This window comes from Elephas maximus, chromosome 5 (genome assembly GCF_024166365.1).
Source record: "Elephas maximus indicus isolate mEleMax1 chromosome 5, mEleMax1 primary haplotype, whole genome shotgun sequence".
Taxonomy (NCBI): Eukaryota; Metazoa; Chordata; class Mammalia; order Proboscidea; family Elephantidae; genus Elephas; species Elephas maximus.
Genome location: NC_064823.1, coordinates 118,809,725 through 118,829,609, shown reverse-complemented (window position 1 = coordinate 118,829,609; position 19,885 = coordinate 118,809,725). Strand labels below are relative to the sequence as shown.

At 41.7% G+C, this 19,885-nt stretch overlaps 1 protein-coding gene across 10 annotated transcripts in view; it reads left to right on the top strand.

Moving 5' to 3' along the window:
- LIMCH1 (LIM and calponin homology domains 1) overlaps positions 1-19,885 on the top strand; it is a 430,644-nt gene that overhangs the window by 397,931 nt on the left and 12,828 nt on the right. For 5 of the 10 annotated variants that reach the window (XM_049886947.1, XM_049886942.1, XM_049886941.1 and 2 more), the window contains 8 exons: positions 2,322-2,362; positions 6,570-6,650; positions 10,045-10,137; positions 10,981-11,085; positions 12,185-12,312; positions 14,092-14,213; positions 16,265-16,388; positions 18,170-18,247. In XM_049886947.1, the coding sequence (XP_049742904.1) occupies positions 2,322-2,362; positions 6,570-6,650; positions 10,045-10,137; positions 10,981-11,085; positions 12,185-12,312; positions 14,092-14,213; positions 16,265-16,388; positions 18,170-18,247 (772 nt within the window). Of the gene's footprint in view, positions 1-1,443; positions 1,537-2,321; positions 2,363-6,566; positions 6,651-10,044; positions 10,138-10,980; positions 11,086-12,184; positions 12,313-14,091; positions 14,214-16,264; positions 16,389-18,169; positions 18,248-19,885 lie in introns of all 10 variants that reach the window. The other 5 variants (XM_049886940.1, XM_049886944.1, XM_049886948.1 and 2 more) reach the window with 4 other exon arrangements.

The window sequence follows — 19,885 nt, the reverse complement described above, 5'->3', positions numbered from 1 at the left end:
GTGCTGTCGAGTCGCCTCTGACCCTGTACATAACAGAATGAAATGTTACCTGTCCTGCACCATCCTCACAATCATTGCTACGTTGAGCCCATTGCTCCAGCCACTGTGTCAATCCACTTCACTGAGGGTCTTCTTCTTTTTTACTGACCCTCTGTATAACCAAGCATGATGTCCTTGTCCAGGGACTAATCCCTGCTGATAACCTGCCCAAAGTAGTGCAGAGTAACCTGCAGGGCTTGTTAAAACACACATCGCTGGGCTCCACCCCAGAGGGTCAGACTCATTCCCAGGTGATGCTGGTGCTGCAGATCAGAGACCGCCACTGACGTGAAGTGTTTATCTGAACCACATACCAAAGGCATCGCTGATAGATATGAAGATAACAGCAGTACTTGTTTGGCGTGTTTAAGTTCCTATCTTTCAAGAAGTAAAAAGCCTCTAATAAATGAAACCTTAAAAGATATGATTTGTCTTTAATTGGGAAAAAAAAAAAAAAAAGTAAAAGTATAGGGCTCTGCCCAAATGTAAAAAGTCAATGCACATTTAAGGGTTAAGATCAAGAATCCTGAAGCCACACCTAATACCCTCTCCTCCAGAAAGTGGTATCTCCCCCAACCCTATAAAGGCATGTGTTTATAGACTGACCAAACGGGCCATTGGTCTTCTGGTTAACCCTAACAATGTTTTACCAGTTTCCCTTAATCTCACACACACACACACAGAGACATGCATAAGTAAAATATTTAAATCCTCTGGAAATATTCATAAAATACATTTAAAGATGACAGATATCCTTTTCTCAACTGTCTTCCAACAGTAGAAAGGTATCTCAAATGGGTATTTCAGTAAAATCTGTGCATACTCTAAAAACTGATGTCTTTATTTGCATGGAGCATGGCAGAAGATCACAGCATATAGTTTAAGGGTGTAAATATTTGCCATGGGCTCCTATGACTTATGCCACCTCATTACAAATGGAAATACACTTTTTTTTTCTTCCTTTTTAAAATAACTTCTGCCACTGACTTCTTTCCTACACGGCCTTTATAAAGTGAGATGTATGTGGACTCATAATTGAGCCATCCATCTTCGCTGTCTTTTACATTTTTCTAGAGTTTTCCAAAAGCAATGTAAACTGTATATTTTGCTCTTGTATAGCTTATAATTCCATCATTTTGAGGTTTAACATTTTAACAATCACCATTGCGTGAGCCTATAAAATTTCGCTTAACACCAAGGAAGATACAGAATACCATACTGTGTGTTGTATTGTATTGATATTTGTGCATGTCTTCAGGTTTTTGTGGGCATTTTATTGGAACATTTGAACTTTACCTTCTCTCACTCTCAGTTCTTGTATGGATTGCCACCAGACCTGTAGTAGTTGAGAGAATAGTTCTATTCCGTCCTCACCCCTGTTTTCATGGTTTTCTGTTTGTTCAGTTCTACCATCTGATCTAGAGTCGCCTGGCACTGCCAGTGTACCGCTTAGAGTTCAGAACTCTTGGCGACGTTCCCAGTTTTTCTCCCAGTCAGGTAAACAGCATACTGGGTAGCTGTATTTCTTTTGTGCAAAAAAAAAAATCTATGTTGGGGGCAACCAATGATGTCTGGTATTTGTCTCCATTTCTGCTTTCAGAGAAAAATGCTTGTTTCTGACACACAGTTGGCAAAGAGCTAGTTCTTCACTATATCGGTACCAATTACACTAAAATTGGAAGTGGGAAAGAAATTCAGAGAATTTTATTTTTGAGATTCCAAAGAAACCATATTATTCATCTCTTTCTTTGTGTCTTTTTTTTTTTTTTTAAACATAGATCAAAATCATTTACCAGGAGCTATAGGGTTGCTGTGAGTCAGAATCGACTCCACGGAACATGTTTGGTTTTTTATTTTGAGTAATGGTTCTCTTGTTAACTGTGTTACTTTCTGTATACTCTCTATGACATCTGGCCTTTCTCTGTAGGATACTTCTCCATGGCAAATAGTGAGGGAACTGGTAAACCAAGACACAATGCAAGGTGCATTAAAAACAGCACTTATAGGAATAGTTTTTGCTTCCTATAGTCTAGAGCCTGGTGCTAATTGATGTGATCAGTCCCATTACTTCAGCCACAGCTTCTTTCGGTGGTGGGTACAACTTGCTTCAGGGATCTGCTTTATCATGATTTCCTAACGCTCTTAGCTTTTGGGGAAAAAAATAATAATTGATTTGAAACTGACATAGGAACTGCACTCTACTAAGAGAATCAAAAAGAAAGACAATTAGAAGCTACTCATGTTGTGATCCTTATTTTCTTTCTTTCCTTCTTCCTGTGCAGTGGATTCACCAAGCAGTGAAAAGTCACCTGTAACTACACCTGTAAGTAACTTTATGAAATAAGAGCATGAATTTAGCGTAATTCCAAAGCTGGCATCCATGGCATGAATCTCAAGAGTATAATATAACCCATTGATTTCCATTTTAAGTTGCATTTAGACAATAATGTCAAATTGTTCTTGTACCACTTGAGCGGGGTGGAGAGGAAGGGTGCTCCAGAGAGATTCAGCCTCATCTCTGAATGATAGAAAATAGAGCAAAAGAGACAAATTATTGACCTACATAAGTGAATTTTCTGAAAATACCCAGCCAAAATTGATGTCCTTTCTATGATAAATGGCTCTTCACAGAATAAAAAAGTAAAAGAAACTTGAAAATAAAAGAAGCTTTCAAGAGGATATAAGCAGTTGGTTATGCTGACCTAAATAGACTTGTACCATTTTCAGTCAGACTTGGACTGGCCCAAGGCTACGGGGACTAGTGAGGGGAAAGGAAGGAGAAGCATCACCCCTGCTTCAGATGATTCCGTTCATTTATTTAACAAACATTCATTGAGGGCCTAAACATACAAGGTGCCTGGGATATTTAGGGAGATAAGGGACCCCCACTGCCCTTAAGAAACCCTTAAGCCAGAGAAAGATACAGACCTGTAAACAGATAAATTGTAAAACAAAGTGGGCTCAGTGTTCTCCAGTCTGACTTTCTTTAGCTCCTTTTGTGTAAAATCTTTTTTTTTATAATTTATTTTATTGTTCTTGAGAATATACACAGCAGAACACACACCAATTCAACAATGTAGAACATGTAGAAATTGTTGAATTGGTGTAAAATCTCTTTCATAATAGTTATCACATTGATTTGTGCTGATAATTAATTTATAGATACATCTTCCATCCCCAGCCCCACCCCTTCACTCAATTTTAAGCTCCACTAGGCTAAAACAGAACCCTGGGGGCATAGTGGTTAAGAGCTTGGCTGCTAATCAAAAGGTCGGCAGTTCGAATCCACCAGCCAATTTTTTTTTTTTTTTTTTTTTTTGGGTCACCATAAGTCAGAATCAATTTGACAGCAATGAGTTTGATGTTTTGGGTTAGGCTAGAAGTATCTCTTGGCCAGCTGGTATCCCCACCTGGCCCGGTAATAAGCGCTCAGCAAATATTTCCCAAGGGAAGAAGCAAGGTCACAGTTTGTTCCTTCTTTTTTATGACACTGGCATTTTTCTTCTTAAAATGCTTATTGTTTTTCTCTCTTACTTTGTAAACAAATATTCTACATTCTTTTCTGTGTTTCATCCCTTCACCCCACATTTCGTCTTCCTATCTGCCTTTATCTGCCTACTTCTGACATGACTTATTTTTAAGATTGTTATTGTTGTGTGCAGCCAAGTCAATTCCAACTCATAGCCATCCTATATGACAAAGTAGAACTGCCCCATAGGGTTTCCTAGGCTGAAATCTTTACGGAAGCAGATTGCCAAGTCTTTTCTCCCATGGAGCAGCTAGTGGATTTGGACCTCCAACCTTTCATTCAGCAGCTGAGTGCTTAACCATGGTGCCACCAGGGCTCCTTCTATTCTTAAGATTACTATCTGGTGAAATCTGAAAACTAAATAATTCCTAATTGTTTCTCTTGTTTCCCTACTATTGGATTTTTCCTACTTGTTTCCCTATCACTTTATTCACATATACCCTTTTCCCTGAGAGAGAAGTTCTGAATATTTAAACTGCTTCAGAGTCTTAGGAAACTTCCAACACCATTAAATGCCAATAGAATTTTCCATCTGGGCTCCATAGAACTAATTTCAAAGGTTGTCCAAAGAAATATGAAAAACTTTGGATTATGTGAAATTTAATAGGCCCTCCCTGCCCCCATGCAGAACTTGTCAAAGCCTTTAATATGCTATTGTGCAGTGTGATTCCTAAGAATGGCATATAGGAGGTGTATTTCCCTAACTTATTTGCCCACCTGTCTTGAGTGACTATTTTCAAGGCATTATGGCCATCCCAACCATTTTCAGCATCCACAAGAGTACAAATTAAGATCTATATTCCATGTTTATCAATATATTAGGTATAAATCAAGTGATGCCCGTGGCCTGGCCTGCATTCTCAACCAGGGATCCCATTCCACCTGAAGACCCTCCCCTGGGCTAGCCTAGGTAGGCTCCCCCATTCTACCTGAAGACCCTCCCCTGGGCTAGCCTAGGTAGGCTCCCCCATTCCACCTGAAGACCCTCCCCTGGGCTAGCTAGGTAGGCTCCCTCATTCCACCTGAAGACCCTCCCCTGGGCTAGCCTAGGTAGGCTCCCCCATTCCACCTGAAGACCCTCCCCTGGGCTAGCCTAGGTAGGCTCCCCCATTCCACCTGAAGACCCTCCCCTGGGCTAGCTAGGTAGGCTCCCCCATTCCACCTGAAGACCCTCCCCTGGGCGAGCCTAGGTAGGCTCCCCCATTCCACCTGAAGACCCTCCCCTGGGCTAGCCTAGGTAGGCTCCCCCATTCCACCTGAAGACCCTCCCCTGGGCAAGCCTAGGTAGGCTCCCCCATTCCACCTGAAGACCCTCCCCTGGGCGAGCCTAGGTAGGCTCCGTGTGCCTGAGTGATCACATGGATCTGCTAGGGCAGGGCTGGGCAGAAGGTGGGCCTGGCTCATCCAAACTGAGACGCCAGCGAACCCTGTCCAGCTTCCCAAGCCGCCGGCATAGGTAGATTCTGCCTGCTCCCCTGACCCCCAACCTCCTCCATCCTCCAGCAGTGCCCTAACTCCGCCTGGCTTTTCCAGCTCAGAATTCCCAGGCAGTTCTAAACCAAACCAAAACCAAACAAACAGCTCCTGAGTCAATTCTGACTCATGATGACCTTGTGTGCAGAGTAGACTACTCTGTAAGGGTTTCAAGGCTATGATCTTTTGGTAGCAGATCACCAGGCCTTTCTTCTGAGGCGCCTTTGGGTGGGTTTTAACTGCCAACTTTTGGATTAGCATTTGAGTGCTTAACCATCTGCACTGTCCAGGGACTAGAAAGTTCTAAGTGCCTCCCAAAACTAGCCCATCAGAACAGAGGGAAGGTAGGGAGCTCAGTTTATTAGGGAGCATGGTCCACCTAGGCACCTACTCTGGGCGATTAGCGCTGCAGCCCTCATTTGCTGGTTTCCAGGGAGTGGCCATGATTTCTCCTCCTCCTGTACCCTCTCCGTCCTGTGTTCTGTGTCCTGGGCGCCTGCTTTTGCTCATGCATCCCTCCCCCGTTACCCACGTTCACTCATTTAGTTACCAAATTCAAAAAAAACTTTACCAAAAAAAAAGGTCTTCAGGTTTGACTATGTGTGTTATGTGGGGCCTGTGGCAGGGGCCTGCTTGCCTGGCTGGGCCTTCTTAGGCAGTACTGGTGGGCCTGGGTGGGTTAAATAACCCACTTTAGGGAAAGCTGGCATAGGAAAAAACAAACCAACCCACTGCTGTCTCCCACTCACAGCAACCCTAGAGGGTTTCCAAGGCTATACATCTCTACAGAAGCAAAAAGGCCACATCTTTCTTCAGCGGAGCCACTGGTGGTTTCAGATTGCCAACCTTTCCATTAGCAGTCCATCGCTCTAACCACTGCACCACCAGGGCTTTTATAGGAAAGCAAGATAAATATAAAACGTAACCTTTATAGTACTGAGGGAGCCCTGGTGGCACAGTGGTTAAGCACTTGGCTGCTATCCGAAAGGTTGGCAGTTCAAACTCACCAGCCGCTCCGTAGAAGTAAAGACGTGGCGGTTAGCTTCCATAAAGATTACAGCCTTGGAAACCCTGTGGAGCAGTTCTACTCGTTCAACAGGGACAGCAAAGGGTTATAGTACTGCAAACACTACTTCTTATAAAAAGCTGCATATCTGTACAGATCGGCTGAAATAATCAGTCCCATTTGCTTGGCATATGAGACCCAGGGTCAATACGCAGAATAAGCATCTTACACTCAGGAGCATTAATGCATTTAAGAAGTCACATCTAAGAGAAATGAAGCAAAAACTGTCTCAGGCCAGTGGCTAATTACTCCATGTTACCATTAGCTCCAAAACTGCAACTTAGAAGAAAACCAAGAGTGACTAAGATTTCAGAATGGCTTCAGCCAACTAAAGAGGGTCTTTGGATAAGTGAAAGCATTTCTATCTGGGAGCTAGGCTGGAGGCTGATGGTGTTCATGTGCCCTTGCCTGCCCTTGGAGTGCATGGCCCAACTCAGATCATGATTCTGTTTTTCTAAGCAGTTTAAATTCTGGGCATGGAACCCAGAAGAGGAACGCAGGCGACAGGAAAAATGGCAACAGGAGCAGGAACGTTTGCTCCAGGTAGGACTGAGTTTGTTGCCCTTTTTTTTTTTTTTTTAAGATGATGTTCTTTTAATTTCTGTTACATCATATAGATTTATAGCACAAGAGATGGATGGGATTGGATTCGTCTCAGAAGTGATGAGTCGGAGTCAATTTCATTGCATGTCCATGTAACAGATTGTCCTGGGTCTGATTCCTCTTGCCAGAGTTACACTGATGAGCAAGAGAGGAAATGTTCATATTAACCCATTCCTCACTCCTCAGTCTCCAATCAAATTCCAGCACAAGAGGCAGTGGGAATGAGTTATTAAAAGGCTATTTGATAGCACACATGTGAAATAAAGGTTGGCCTCAGTCTAATTCTTTGAATAGAAACGTCTTCTCCATCTTTGAGTAAAATCTGCTAATTTTCTGAGGAAATTCTAGAAAAATTCTGGGGGTAAATGTGTCATCTTCATACTGGTTCTATGCCAGTTTTGTAGATTAACAAGGCCTCTGAAAGTAACCCACTAACCTTAGAAAGTAGCCTATGCTGAATACTCAGGATGAGCCAGGCACTGTGGTTGGTGCTTGACTTGACATATTTTGTCTCATTTAATCCCCGTACAACCCTTCAAAGTAGATCTTATGAGCCCCAGTTTGTATTTGAAGAACTGAGGCCTACAGAAGTTAATTTCCAAGGCCAAGCGCATAAGAGATATTGAACCCATATTCCAATCCCTGCCTGGATGATTATAAAACTCATGCTCTTTCCACTATACTCCCATTGATAATGATTTTACCGAAAAATGTGAAGAAAAAAATGCTAACCCTCATTGACTGTGATGCCCTTTTGTAGCTGCGTAGAAAGCAATGATTAATGCAAGTTTATTTTACCTTTTTTGTTGTTGTTCTCGTTCTAATCCTTTTGGCTTAATTTCTGGGGGACAGGGAGAGGGTGTTTAGCTAGTTAATCAATTATGATGGAGTGGCTTTAGCTCTGTAGGAGCCCTGGTGGTGCAGTGGTTAAGCGTTCAGCTGCTAACTGAAAGGTCAGTGGTTTGAACCCATCTAGCAGCTTCATGGGAGAAAGACCTGATAGTCCGTTCCCATAAAAAGGTTAGCCTAGGGAACTCTATGGGGCTGTTCTGCTCTGTTCTGTAGGGTCACTGTGGGTCAGAATCAACTCGATGGCACACAGCAATAGGCTTTTAATATCAAAATGTTAGTAAGATCCAGATTGAGCAAATTCCCAGAGCTGGTGGCACTTCTTGGCCCACGGGGAGACCTCAGAGCAGCCCTGGCCATCTGCTATTCTCTTGGATAACCCAGTGCCGTCGAGTCAATTCCAACTCATACCGACCCTATAGGCCAGAGTAGAACTGCCCCATAGAGTTTCCAAGGAGCGCCTGGTGGATTTGAACTGCCAACCCTTTGGTTAGCAGCTGTAGCACTTAACCATTATGCCACCAGGGTTTCCATATTCTCTTGGATATCAGGTGCCATTCCCCAGCTAAATGGTGAACAACCAAGAGTCAGAAGTTCCACAGGATACAGCAGACAGACGAGTGTGGTTCCCATTGTGGTGTGCTATTCCCCTGTGGAAGGTGACCGTGGTTACAGATGCTGGCGTCAGGCATATGTTATGCTCTTGCCCCACCGAATTGTTACTTGGTTTGGCTTCATGGGTAATGGGCTTTGGTACCAAGGTGTTCGTAGGGGAAGAATGTGTCACAGAGGTACTGTATCTTTCAGTCCCTGTATCATCAGTTGACACAAACAATTAAGTTCTCAGCTGCTAACCAAAAGGTTGGCAGTTCGAACCCACCCAGCAGCTCTGCAAGAGAAAAACATGCTGATCTGCTTCCGTAAAGATTACTCCCAAGAAAACCCCATGGGACAGTTCCACTGTGTCACATGGAGTCACTATGAGTTGGAATCAACTCAATGGCACCCGACAACAACGGTTCATCTTCTTGGTGAGGGGGTACATGATGTGAACCCCTGGAACCAATAAGCCTAAAAAGCTTTGCTTGTTTTTCCAGGTCTTGTGTAGTTTCAGGATTTCTTTCCTCTATTCTGAAAAGCCCGTCAAGTCCTTCTCTACAATATCTGGTGTCAATAACAAACTTTTACCTGAAGTTAAAGAGCCTGCTAGGGATTAGTAACCTACAGTAGTTTTCCCAGAGCGTTAATAGAAACACCAGGCCCCAGACAAATCCAGTGAAGTCCGTTAGTTCCTAAAATAATGCCATCACAGGTTATACCTGGAGGAAATCTCAGTGCCTTCCCAGCAGAGATAGAAGCACAGACTTTTCCAGCCTCAGGGAGAAGATTGACAATAATCAGCCTAAAATATTTGACTGCATGTGACACACATCAGTGATTCCTTTCTGTCTGTTGTGTTAGGAATGCCATTCTTAAGTCCTCCAGAGGTGTCAGTTCTCATTTTAAGTATTAATTTTAATCTCCACTGATCCATTTCTTTTAGGCAGCTGCCAGGAACTCCAGTCACAGTTTTAAAATCATCCTTGTTCAGAATATTTTTTATTTTTTTCCCCAGAAGTGGTGACTAGCATTTCCTTGTTTCTGTAAACAAGAATGGCAGCTCCAATATTGAAGCATTCTAATGGGCTCTTTAAGAGCTTCTCTTAATTCAGAAGTTACTTAAAGCTAGGAGGATTCCATTTTGGTAGAATGGCTACAAACGAAGAATAATTCAGCTACTCAGCTACTTGTCACCTTGTCCATTTTGGACCTTTCTGCATTGTTTATCTTATAAACCTATATGGTTTTTCATCTTTTATCAAACTCTCCTGGCAGCAATTTATTTCTATTAGCAGAATGCTACAACTCATCTCTGAAGAGCCCAGTGAAAGCAAATCATTGGGTGAGCTTACCTCCTTGGACAAAATCCAAGCAAGATTTTAGATTTTTCCATCTGTCCATCTTTCTCTTTCCGTGTAAGTTGTGATCCAAGCAAATTTCTGCTCACATATCTGAGGGACAATTCTACAAAACACTAACAGCGGAAAATGCTGTTTCCCTTTGGATTTTTATGTTCCTGAAATGTTTGAATGTCACAACATAGTATCCCTTTTTTACTGTGTGTTTTTTATTTTCACAATATTGCAAAACCTTGTACGTGGTGGTTTGCTGTTGTTGTGTGCCGTCAAGTCAGTTCCGACTCATAGCAACCCTATAGGACAGAGTATAACTGCCTCATAGGATTTCCTAGGCCATAATCTTTACGGGATCAGATCGCCAGGTCTTCTCCCTTACAGAGGCACTGCTAGGTTTGAACGACCAACCTTTCAGTTAGCAGCCGAGCCCTTAACCATTGTGCTACCAGGGCTCCTCATTAGAGGGGGAAAAATTCCCAATGATGTATACAGTTGGCAGTTCAGAAAATTCTGTGGAAATTCCATAACAGGAGAGATACCAGAAAGAACAGGACAAACTGAAAGAAGAATGGGAAAAGGCCCAAAAGGAGGTGGAAGAGGAAGAACGCAGATACTATGAGGAGGTAGGAGATTTCTGAGAAGAAATTTGACCTTGTAGTCCCAATTTGTCAAAGTCTATCAAACCTCTTTGTGTCTATGGCATGTGTATGCATGTGGCTGTGTCTTATTCTCTTTACTCAGAGTGGATCCCCATCAGCCTCCTTAAAAGAGGCAGATCATATAGAATTGAAGGGACGACAAGTCCCCAAAATTTGGTTGGTGGTCAGGGTAGATTGAGCCATGGTCTGGATATATGACATAATTGTAGATATTATTTAGTCAGATTTGGAGCCTTGATTTATCTTAGAGAGATGATGTGAAAGAATCAATATTTTTTGTTTGCTTGTGGTAAGCATGTTTGGTAGTAGTAAATTAATTTTATGAGGATAATTTTGGTAACGAGTCTAAATGAAGGTACCCTACCACTGCATTCCCAATACAGTACTAAAAAGATCTGGGAGGAAAAGAATTTTGTTTTGCTTTTTAGATAAACAAACCAGACCACACTGGAGAGTCTGAAAGGGGCTACACTTCGTGCATATTATCAAAAATTTGTTCATGATAGAAATTATGAATTTTATCTTCAGCAGTAATTTTTGTGCATGATCAGATCACCAGCAGCATTTCTAATTAGGCTTCTTAAATCACACTAACTAATCGATTCGCGAAGACTTTGTTTTCTAAATTAAATGCTGATTTCTAAATCATTGCCCATCTAGAATTTTATTATGATTTGCGTGCTTTAGGAAAATGAAGTTGTTTTTTTTTTTTTTTAACGCCCTGCTTGTTTGCACGTATGCTGAAATTTTTCTCAAAGTTCCCTAATAAAATTTTTCTCTTGGCAAATGTGATTTTTCCTGTTTTAGGAACGCAAGATAATTGAAGACACGGTGGTTCCATTTACTGTTTCTTCAAGTTCTGCAGACCAGCTGTCCACATCCTCCTCCATAACTGAAGGCAGTGGGACAGTGGTGAGACCGTAAAGACCTGTTTGTGAAATAAATAAACATAAGTAGAAGTACAGAACCACAGGCCACATTGTCCGACTAGACTCAATCATTAAATCCAGGACTGGCTAATGCCCTAGGATGATGCCAGCTACTCCAATCCACTTGTACCATCACTGCTCTGGCTGAACCCTAGGGTCATTTCCTGAGGAGTAATAAGTCTCTACACAGGCAGGATCTTCCCTGACAGGCTGACAACCAAAGTCTCTCTCCACACCCGTCTGGCAAGATCCTGGTTAACAAAACCGCATGCTAGAAATATCCTTCTCACCACCAGGTTTCCAGTTCATGCGTTCATGCAGCAGACATTAGTTCTTCTCTGCCATGCCTTCCTGTGCACTGGATGGTAGCAGCTGGCATGCCAGCAATATGCTCTCCACCAGCCTCCATGAAATTGCTTCTAGCCCTACTCCTAATATTACACAAGAACTTTAAGTATATCTTAATGAGCTGGAAAGAGCTAGAAAAGCTGGCCTCCCTCCACGTTATGCAAACAGGGTCATAGAGGTACTAGACAGACATCATACGAAGACCTGGATAAGCCATCAACCGACTGCTGTCGAGTCAGTTACAGCTCATGGCCACCCCATGTATTACACAGTAGAACTGCTCCATAGGGTTGTCTTGACTATAATCTTTATAGAAGCAGATCACCAGGCCTTTCTTCTGTGGCACTGCTGGGTGGGCTCGAACTCCCAACCTTTCAGTTAGTAACTGAGACTGAACTATTTGCACCACCCAGGGACCTTGGGTAAGCCAAAATCTGAATAAAATAACCTGTGGACCCTAGAAAGCCATTTTTCCTGAAATGAGCAATCCTGTAACTTACTTATATTTTTTGGAAAAGAGGCTGGCTAACCAATGCAGTTTTGTCATCATTTATGAGAGAGATACAGATGATGCATTGATTCCAAATAGCTGAATATCAGTTATTGATGACTTTACTGGGTTTTAAATTGTAGGCAACATGATTGAAAAATGCCTCAAGAATCTCATGGCCAGGGATGTGTTGTCGAATGTGTTTAGAAATTGCATACAGGATTATCCTTGTTCTTCCCCTCAGAATAAGATGGACTTGGAAAACTGTCAAGAGGAAGGACAAGAGAGAAGGCAGAAGAAACCATTGCAGGAGGGTGACAATGACTTATTGCTTAAGAATAGCGAAAGTGATCCACTGGAGGAAAAGAGGAGGTATGAACCCATACCAGGCTGTCCATCAAAACACACCTCTGCCTGATTACCCCCAGGAAGGGTACTCATGGCTAATGCAAATCATATTCAGCTTTGAAATCATCATTCCAGTAATACAGTGCATATTTCTTAGACACAGTCTAAGAGCTCTGAAGTAAGTGTCCTTCCAATAGTGAATATGAATAGGCTTAGTTTTAAATGGAAGAAACCTTTTTTCAATAAGGAGAGACGGGGTGGGGTGTTTGCTTTGGGAACACTGAGTTTATGTTAATGGTGATGGAATATTTTGGAAAACGATGGTAACAGTAATAGCACAACCTGAAACGTGATTAATGTCATTGAATTTTAAATGTGGAAGTTGTGGTGGTGGTGAATTTTTGGCAAGTATGTTTTCACCAAAGTTAAAAAAGAGAGAGAGAGACTGTATAGATTGTCAAAGGAGCATGTCGTCTGTTCAAAGCCTTAAACCTAGATATCATTCATCGGAAAGAGTGAATGTGTGTGGAGGAAGAGGGATTGAAATGAGGCTCTGGAATCCCACCGTGGTTTTACTGTGGACCTGAACATTGCCAGTAGTATCACCTGAGCTATGAGAGGTCACATTTATTGTGAATGTTAATATAAAGGATACCATACAAACTATGGGTGATTGTGAGTAGTCACATGACCTATGGGTTCCAGTATGTGCCGTGGGAGATCAGAACAGGTTGCTCAGAAGCCCCTGGAGCATTCAGAGCTAGCTCAGACCAGAGGAGACTCTGGTCATAGCTATGGACTACAGTGGGTTTACTGATGCCACTCCAGGCCTAACCTAAAAGGGACCTGTGGAAAGCCCAGGAGACAGAGTCCACCAGCATGTGTTTTATAAGGCAGGTGTTTGCTTCTGGAGCTTCCTTCAAACCTGTTGCTGAGATACCTAGGCATTGTCATTTTCTTGCACGTGTGTGCACGTACACACTCACACACACATACACACACACAGAGCACCTCTAGAGGAACCTGAAGATACAAAAGCCTACCTGAGTCTCACTTTCAAAGACTGACCAATTTGCAGGGTTGGCTGGGAGCTGAACTCTTCTGCTGGGGCTTTGCTCTGAGAAATCTCCTATGCGTATCAGCTGGAAGACTTGTAGGCTATAGGCCCATGTCCAGAGACTGCAGAAGGCTTTGGTTAGCACATCTGTTTCCAATTAACACTATTTAAAGGGACTTTCCAATTTTATCAAGTGAAAGCCACTAGTCAGGAAGATTTGAATGATGCTGATAAGCATTTTACATGAATTTTTGCTAGTTCTCCAGACGGTCCCTGTTGTCACCAACTTTTCTTTCATCCCTTCTTCCATCTCTCCTTTCTTTGTAGCCAGAATCCAATAAAAAGGCCGTTAACATGAATTAACATGGGCGTTAAAGGTCCTATGTGTCCCAAACGATTCCTTCAATAAGTCCTAATTCTCTTCCGAAAATCTGGGAGATTCCAGTTAGCTCTGATATCTCTTGAAATTATTAGAATGAAGAGCTCCGTGGACAGGGAGGTAGGAAGAACATCAGAAATGATGGTTTCTCAAGCTTATTAAATTGGTGGATGGTGAAAATATATACCATTTTACAGTGTTTTAAATCCATTTCAAATCTAGTTTAATATAAAAAGAATAAGTAAAATTTTTAGTCCCATTTCTTTTTAAAAGTTATTATTAGCACTTCTATGCCTTAAGTAGTAGGACCAACGAGTTCAGCTCTGTTGCTTTTACCTCTGTTCTGAAATAATATTCATTTTAACAGCCTAACTCAAGGGGCCCTGGCTCACTCTGAGAACCCTGTACCAAAAGGAATCCACCAGGACCAGCAACTGGAAGCAGAAGCTGGGGCTCCACACTGTGGGATGAGCCCACAGCTATCTCAGGGTAAGAATGGAGAAGACCAACCCCCGTGTTTAAATTAATGTAAGACTCCCACATCATCCAGGCAGATGTGACCTCTGCTGGCTGCAAGGTTCTCTCTACAGGCCCTGGACTTGGGGCTTATGCTAAACAGTACAGTGAATAAACTTGCACCTAAGTCTACATGAAATCTGTGGGGAACCAAGGAGACCTCAGCAGGCATTAGCATTTGTCTTAGTTTCCTAGTGCTGCTGTAACACAAATACCACAAGTGGTATTTAAAGAACAGAAATTAATTTTCTCACAGTTCTGAAGGCTAAAAGTCCAAATCAGGATCTCAGCAGTGTCAATTCCTTCCTTCAGAAGACCCCTGGCATTCCTTGGTTTTTGGCGATCCTCGCATGGCATCTGTCTTCCCCAGTATGTGCAAGCTTATCTCTAAATAGTTGCAACATCATTTTCAAGGGTTTCTAAAGCTGAATGAGGAATGACTTAGACAAACCCTACTGAGCAAATTAAAGTTGTACTCTAATTGACAACTAATATTTTATGTGCACATTTGTACATTTGCCTAACTACTTTCCTAGGAGTCTTTGATTTTGAATTTCATGTTTGTGTATTTGATTTTGCTGATTTGTTATTTTCCCACTAAGGAACCTTTGAGAATATTTGCTGCTGGCAGGTGAATTTGATGTAGCCTAAAAATAGAGGGATTATATAAAGAGGTGGTGTTGTTAGGTGCCATTGAGTCAATTCCGACTCATAGTGACCCTACGTACAACAGAACAAAACACTGTCTGGTCCTGCACTATCCACATAATCATTGATGTTTGCAGCTGTTTCTTCTCATTTTGAGTCATGCCACATCAGTGTCCTGAAAGCTTGACTCCATCCACATTGTTAAGGTCAACACTACTTTGAGGAGGCAGCTCTTTCCCAGTTGTATTTTGAGTGCCTCCCAACCTGAGGGGCTTATCTTCCAGCACTGTGTCAGACTGTGTTCCGCTGCTATTCATAAGGCTTTCTCTGGCTAATTATTTTCAGAAGTAGACTGCCGGATTCTTCCTCCTAGTCTGTTTTAGTCTGGAAGCTCAGCTGAAACCTGTCCGCCATGGGTATTTGAATACCAGTGATATAGCTCCAGAAACCCTGGTGGCATAGTGGTTAAGTACTACAGCTGCTAAGTAAGAGGTCAACAGTTCGAATCCACCAGGCACTCCTTGGAAACTCTATGGGGCAGTTCTACTCTGTCCTGTACGGTCGCCACGAGTCAGAATCGACTCAACAGCAGTGGCCCTTTGGGTTTTTTGTTGTTGTTGTTGTTGCATAGCTCCCAGCATCACAGCAACATGCAAGTCCCCACAGTACAACAAACTGACAGACATGTGGGGGATATAAAGAGAAGGATTGAGCTAAGAGGACCGAAGGAAGACAGTGATAAATGTGCTTATAGCCAAAACAAATTTGGCTGAGCAAAGAAAAAATTAGTAATGGTGGAATTAATGAGTTTGGCCATGTATGTCTTGGCATATTGCCTGTTCCTGTATTTACATGGGTTAATTGTAACATGTAAGCACAGATTTGCATGTGTTCACATATAGAGATATCCTATGGGTTGAATGCCATTCAGGTACCCAATAGATAGCCATTCAGGTAACCAATAGACTTAAGCCACATCACAGCGGCATAAACCCATAGGTCAGAGAAAGCAGTTGTTTTCCACTGTGTTTGAGGAATTGCATTTCAAGCTACAATTGATTGCATCCACTCAAATTTGCATTCTCTACTGAATAAAAAGTCAGTATTTTTAAGTGTTGTTATTATTATATGAGGAATCAGTGAGGTGAAAGGGTCTGGTTCCTTTGTTTCCAGGACTAATTCACAGCACAGTGAATAAACTGGGCATTCCTTCCACCATGTGCCCAGGGCTTACAGGAAGTCTTGTGAGACCTCAGCAGGCGTTAGCACTTTATAGAAAGGTGACTTACTAAGCACTAAGGTGGCTCGACAACTAACAACAGCAAAAAGATGACTAGCTGCTGGACACTAAGTTTATGCCCTTTGCTTGGCCACAGATCCATCCCGGAATCAGCAGGTATTAAACCCACCTATGCCCATTTCAGAAGATGTGAAGCCAAAAACTCTCCCACTGGATAAAAATATTAACCATCAGATTGAGTCTCCAAGTGAAAGGCGGAAGTAAGTAACCAAATAAGATGGAAATGGAGTTCCTTTATTAATTTATTGACTTAGGGGAAAAAATGAAAAAGTGAGATAGCAAGATGTCAGCAGCATCTTCGTGCCTTCTCTTCATTTAATGTCATTTACAAGGTAATACATATTTATAGAAGGCTGGGACAACATTCCTGGCAATTAAATATTCACCCTGAATTTCTTAACCCATAGGAAGAATCTGTAGGCCTGTTGTATTAGTAATTTATTTGAGTTAAATTGTCTTAGAGCCTACTGACAAAAGTTCTTTCAAGAAAAAAATGTCCTTCTGTCATTATCACGCTCTCTTATTAAAGTAGCTATACTAGGCTATCTTTTAATTTTGTAAGATTTGTGTTTTTACCATAATAATAGTTCTTATCATTTTTAAGCATTTCAATATAACAAACACTGTTTTGAAGGGTTTGCATATATTTCTCTCTTCTTTTCATATATTAACTCACTGAACTCTGCCAATAACTTTCTGAAGTCAATGTTCCCATTTTACAGATGAGGAGATAGAGGCTCAGGGAAGTTAAGTAACTTACGCCAAAGGACTTGGCTGGTTATACAGCAGAGGAAATAAAAATGAATCCATAGTTCCACAATAAGATCATATTTGAGCCAAAGGCTTCTTATAACTACAGTTTTAAAAATATCACATTTGTTATAATTTAACAAATCATCAGGAGCCAGGTAGCCTGGATTCAAATTTTCCTCTGCCACCTGCCTGTATGTATAATAACCTTGAGCGATTTATGCCTCTATTTCCTCATCTATAATATTTTTTTATATATATAATATGGGAATAATAATAGTATCTACCTCATAGGGCTTCATGCCTGGCCAAAAAAAAAAAAAAGTACTGTGTAATGGATGATGGTGATGACAATGATGATAATGATAACCTATTTATAAGAGAAAAATATTTGCTTTTTGCCTTATTTTCTCATTACATTTTGATTTTTCCTAATACAGTGCTTGAACTCCTTCCCCCTTATTTCTCATGTCCATCTTGTTTCATTTCTGTATGTCTGTACGACACTCGCCAGAATCACAGAAGTAGTCATCATTGTTATTGATTATCACGGTAGTATTCAGTCTTTCTTTAAAGCAATGGTCCCTATAGTGTATGTAGGGTCTTACATGAGAATGCAAAAGAAGGGAGTTTGGGTGGGTAAGGGGCTTGGGTGTTAATGGTGAAAACACAGTCAGAAGACAGACGTACTCATACTCTGTTCACATCTGCGTTGGTATTTCCTCATTTTCCTCGTTCTTTTCTGTGTTCCACCCCTTTCTTTGTAAATGAAATCAGTTTTTAAAAGCAAGAGCCCAGAACTGACAGCTTAATCACAGGCAGAGTTCATGGGCAACAAAGAGCACCTGGACAACCGTTCTAGGAGCACTCTACCATTAAGTCCATAATTTTTATATCTAACTGCATGCAGAAAGCAGGTTGCAACTCAAAGAAACATCTTAGCAATTTTAACTCAACAAAAATCCTGGCAAAATAAAGATTCAAAAAACAGTCTGTCTTTCCTGTTCACCAGTGTCAGCCTGGTTTTGATCTTATGTAGCCAACACATGTACAATCCTTGCTAGGTGATTACTATTTTTCTCCTTTTTAAAAAATTACCATTAGGACACTCTACAGTCTTCAGTTTGGTTGCCAAGGAAGGTCGATTTTTCTTACCTAAAATATTTTTTGTATGTGTGGATTGGGCTTCTCTTACCTTGTCATAATTTTTGACTCTTTTTCCACATTACAGGACAAGCCCTCAAGAGAACTTCCAGGCTGGGCATTTGTCCCCCTGCTCTCCCACCCCTCCTGGCCAGTCACCAAACAGGTAAAGAGGTCAGCGGGACTTCCTGAGGCTGCTAGGTTTTATTTGACTATAGCTGGTGAAGCATAATCACAACTGAATTAACCAAAACTAAAACCTGTTGCCGTCAAGTCGATTCCAACTCATAGTGACCCTATGGGACAGAGTAGAACTGCCCCTTAGGGTTTTCAAGGTGGATTCGAACGGCCAACCTTTTGGTTAGCAGCCGAGCTCTAAACCACTGCACCACTTGCCAAATGATTTGTCCATCCACATCTCTTCATACACACATGCACGCGCACGTGCGCACGTGCACACACACACAGGAGGAAAGAAAACATTTCCCATCTGCCTGCCAATTTGCCAGCCCACAAAAGAAAAAGTGAAGTGTGTGAGCCACAGGGCTTTAATTACATTGTGTGGAACCTGCAATCTAATAGTAAAATCTCCCAGACAACTTCTGGGCTCCTCAGTCGGCGCCTTTCCCTCCAAGACGGCTCAGTGCTCCTAGGCAGGACCTGCTGATGGCTCTTCCAGAGAGCCAGGCAGAGGCTAGAAAAAGAAACTTCATCTTCTCATTTAACCCACTCCAGCTCTCTACTGATTGCCTCTGGACAGTAATTGGGCCCCAAGATATTCTTAAAAGCTGCCTGAATTTCCATTCACTGGTGAAACAAATTACTGAGTACTCTGAGGTTCTCTTTGAATTTAGAAATTTCATTTAACTCCTGGATAAGAGGGAAATCCTAATAAATAGAGTTTGCTTGGGGCAATTCTTCCTTCCTCTTTTCTATTGTTTTCCTTTCTGTACTGCCGTCCCTTTGTACCCCGTTGACTTTTAAATGATACTGCATATTTTTAAAGTTTTCTGTGTAATTCCAAGAGCTTCTCAGACAATAGGCAGTATTGCAATCTGATTTTTGCTCTGTGAAAGCTGCTTTAAGATAACCAAAAAAAAAAACCCGAACTTGTTACCATTGAATCGATTCTGACGCGTGGCCACCCTATATGACACAGTAGAACTGCCCTGTAGGGTTTCCAAGGAGTGGCTGGTGGATTTGAACTGCTGACCTTTTGGTTACCAGCTGAGCTCTTAACCACTGCACTACCGGGGCTTCTATTTAAGAGAACAACCATCTAATATCAGATGGACTGTTGACCATGTCATCCCACCTGGTGTTGGACTGTTGATTTGGTTCTAGTCTACTGGTGGACTTTGTTGGAGGTGCTGTGGGAATATAGAGATGAGGTAGATACAGCCATACACCCGGGGGCTTACAACTTAAAATGTCAAGTGCCCAAATCATGAACTCGTAGCATGTTTGGACTAGAAGAGGCCATAGAGGTAATCCAGTCTAGTCCCCTCATTTCAAAGGCAATAGAGAAACGCAAAATGACTTCTTTATATCAGACCACAGAATTGATGACAGAGCGAGGATTTAATTCTGGGTCTTAGGGTTTGGATCACATACGTCTGGCCGGTACCTATTCTATGTGTCACAATTCTCAATATGAAAACAATTTTTTTTTTTCTTAACAAGTAAAAAAGAAATGCCCTAGTGGACCAATGATCCAACTATGAAAAATTTTAAAGCTATGTTGAAACCTTAGTAAAGCTAAGCTTAAATATCTTTTAGGAGTTATGAGAATATATGATAAATA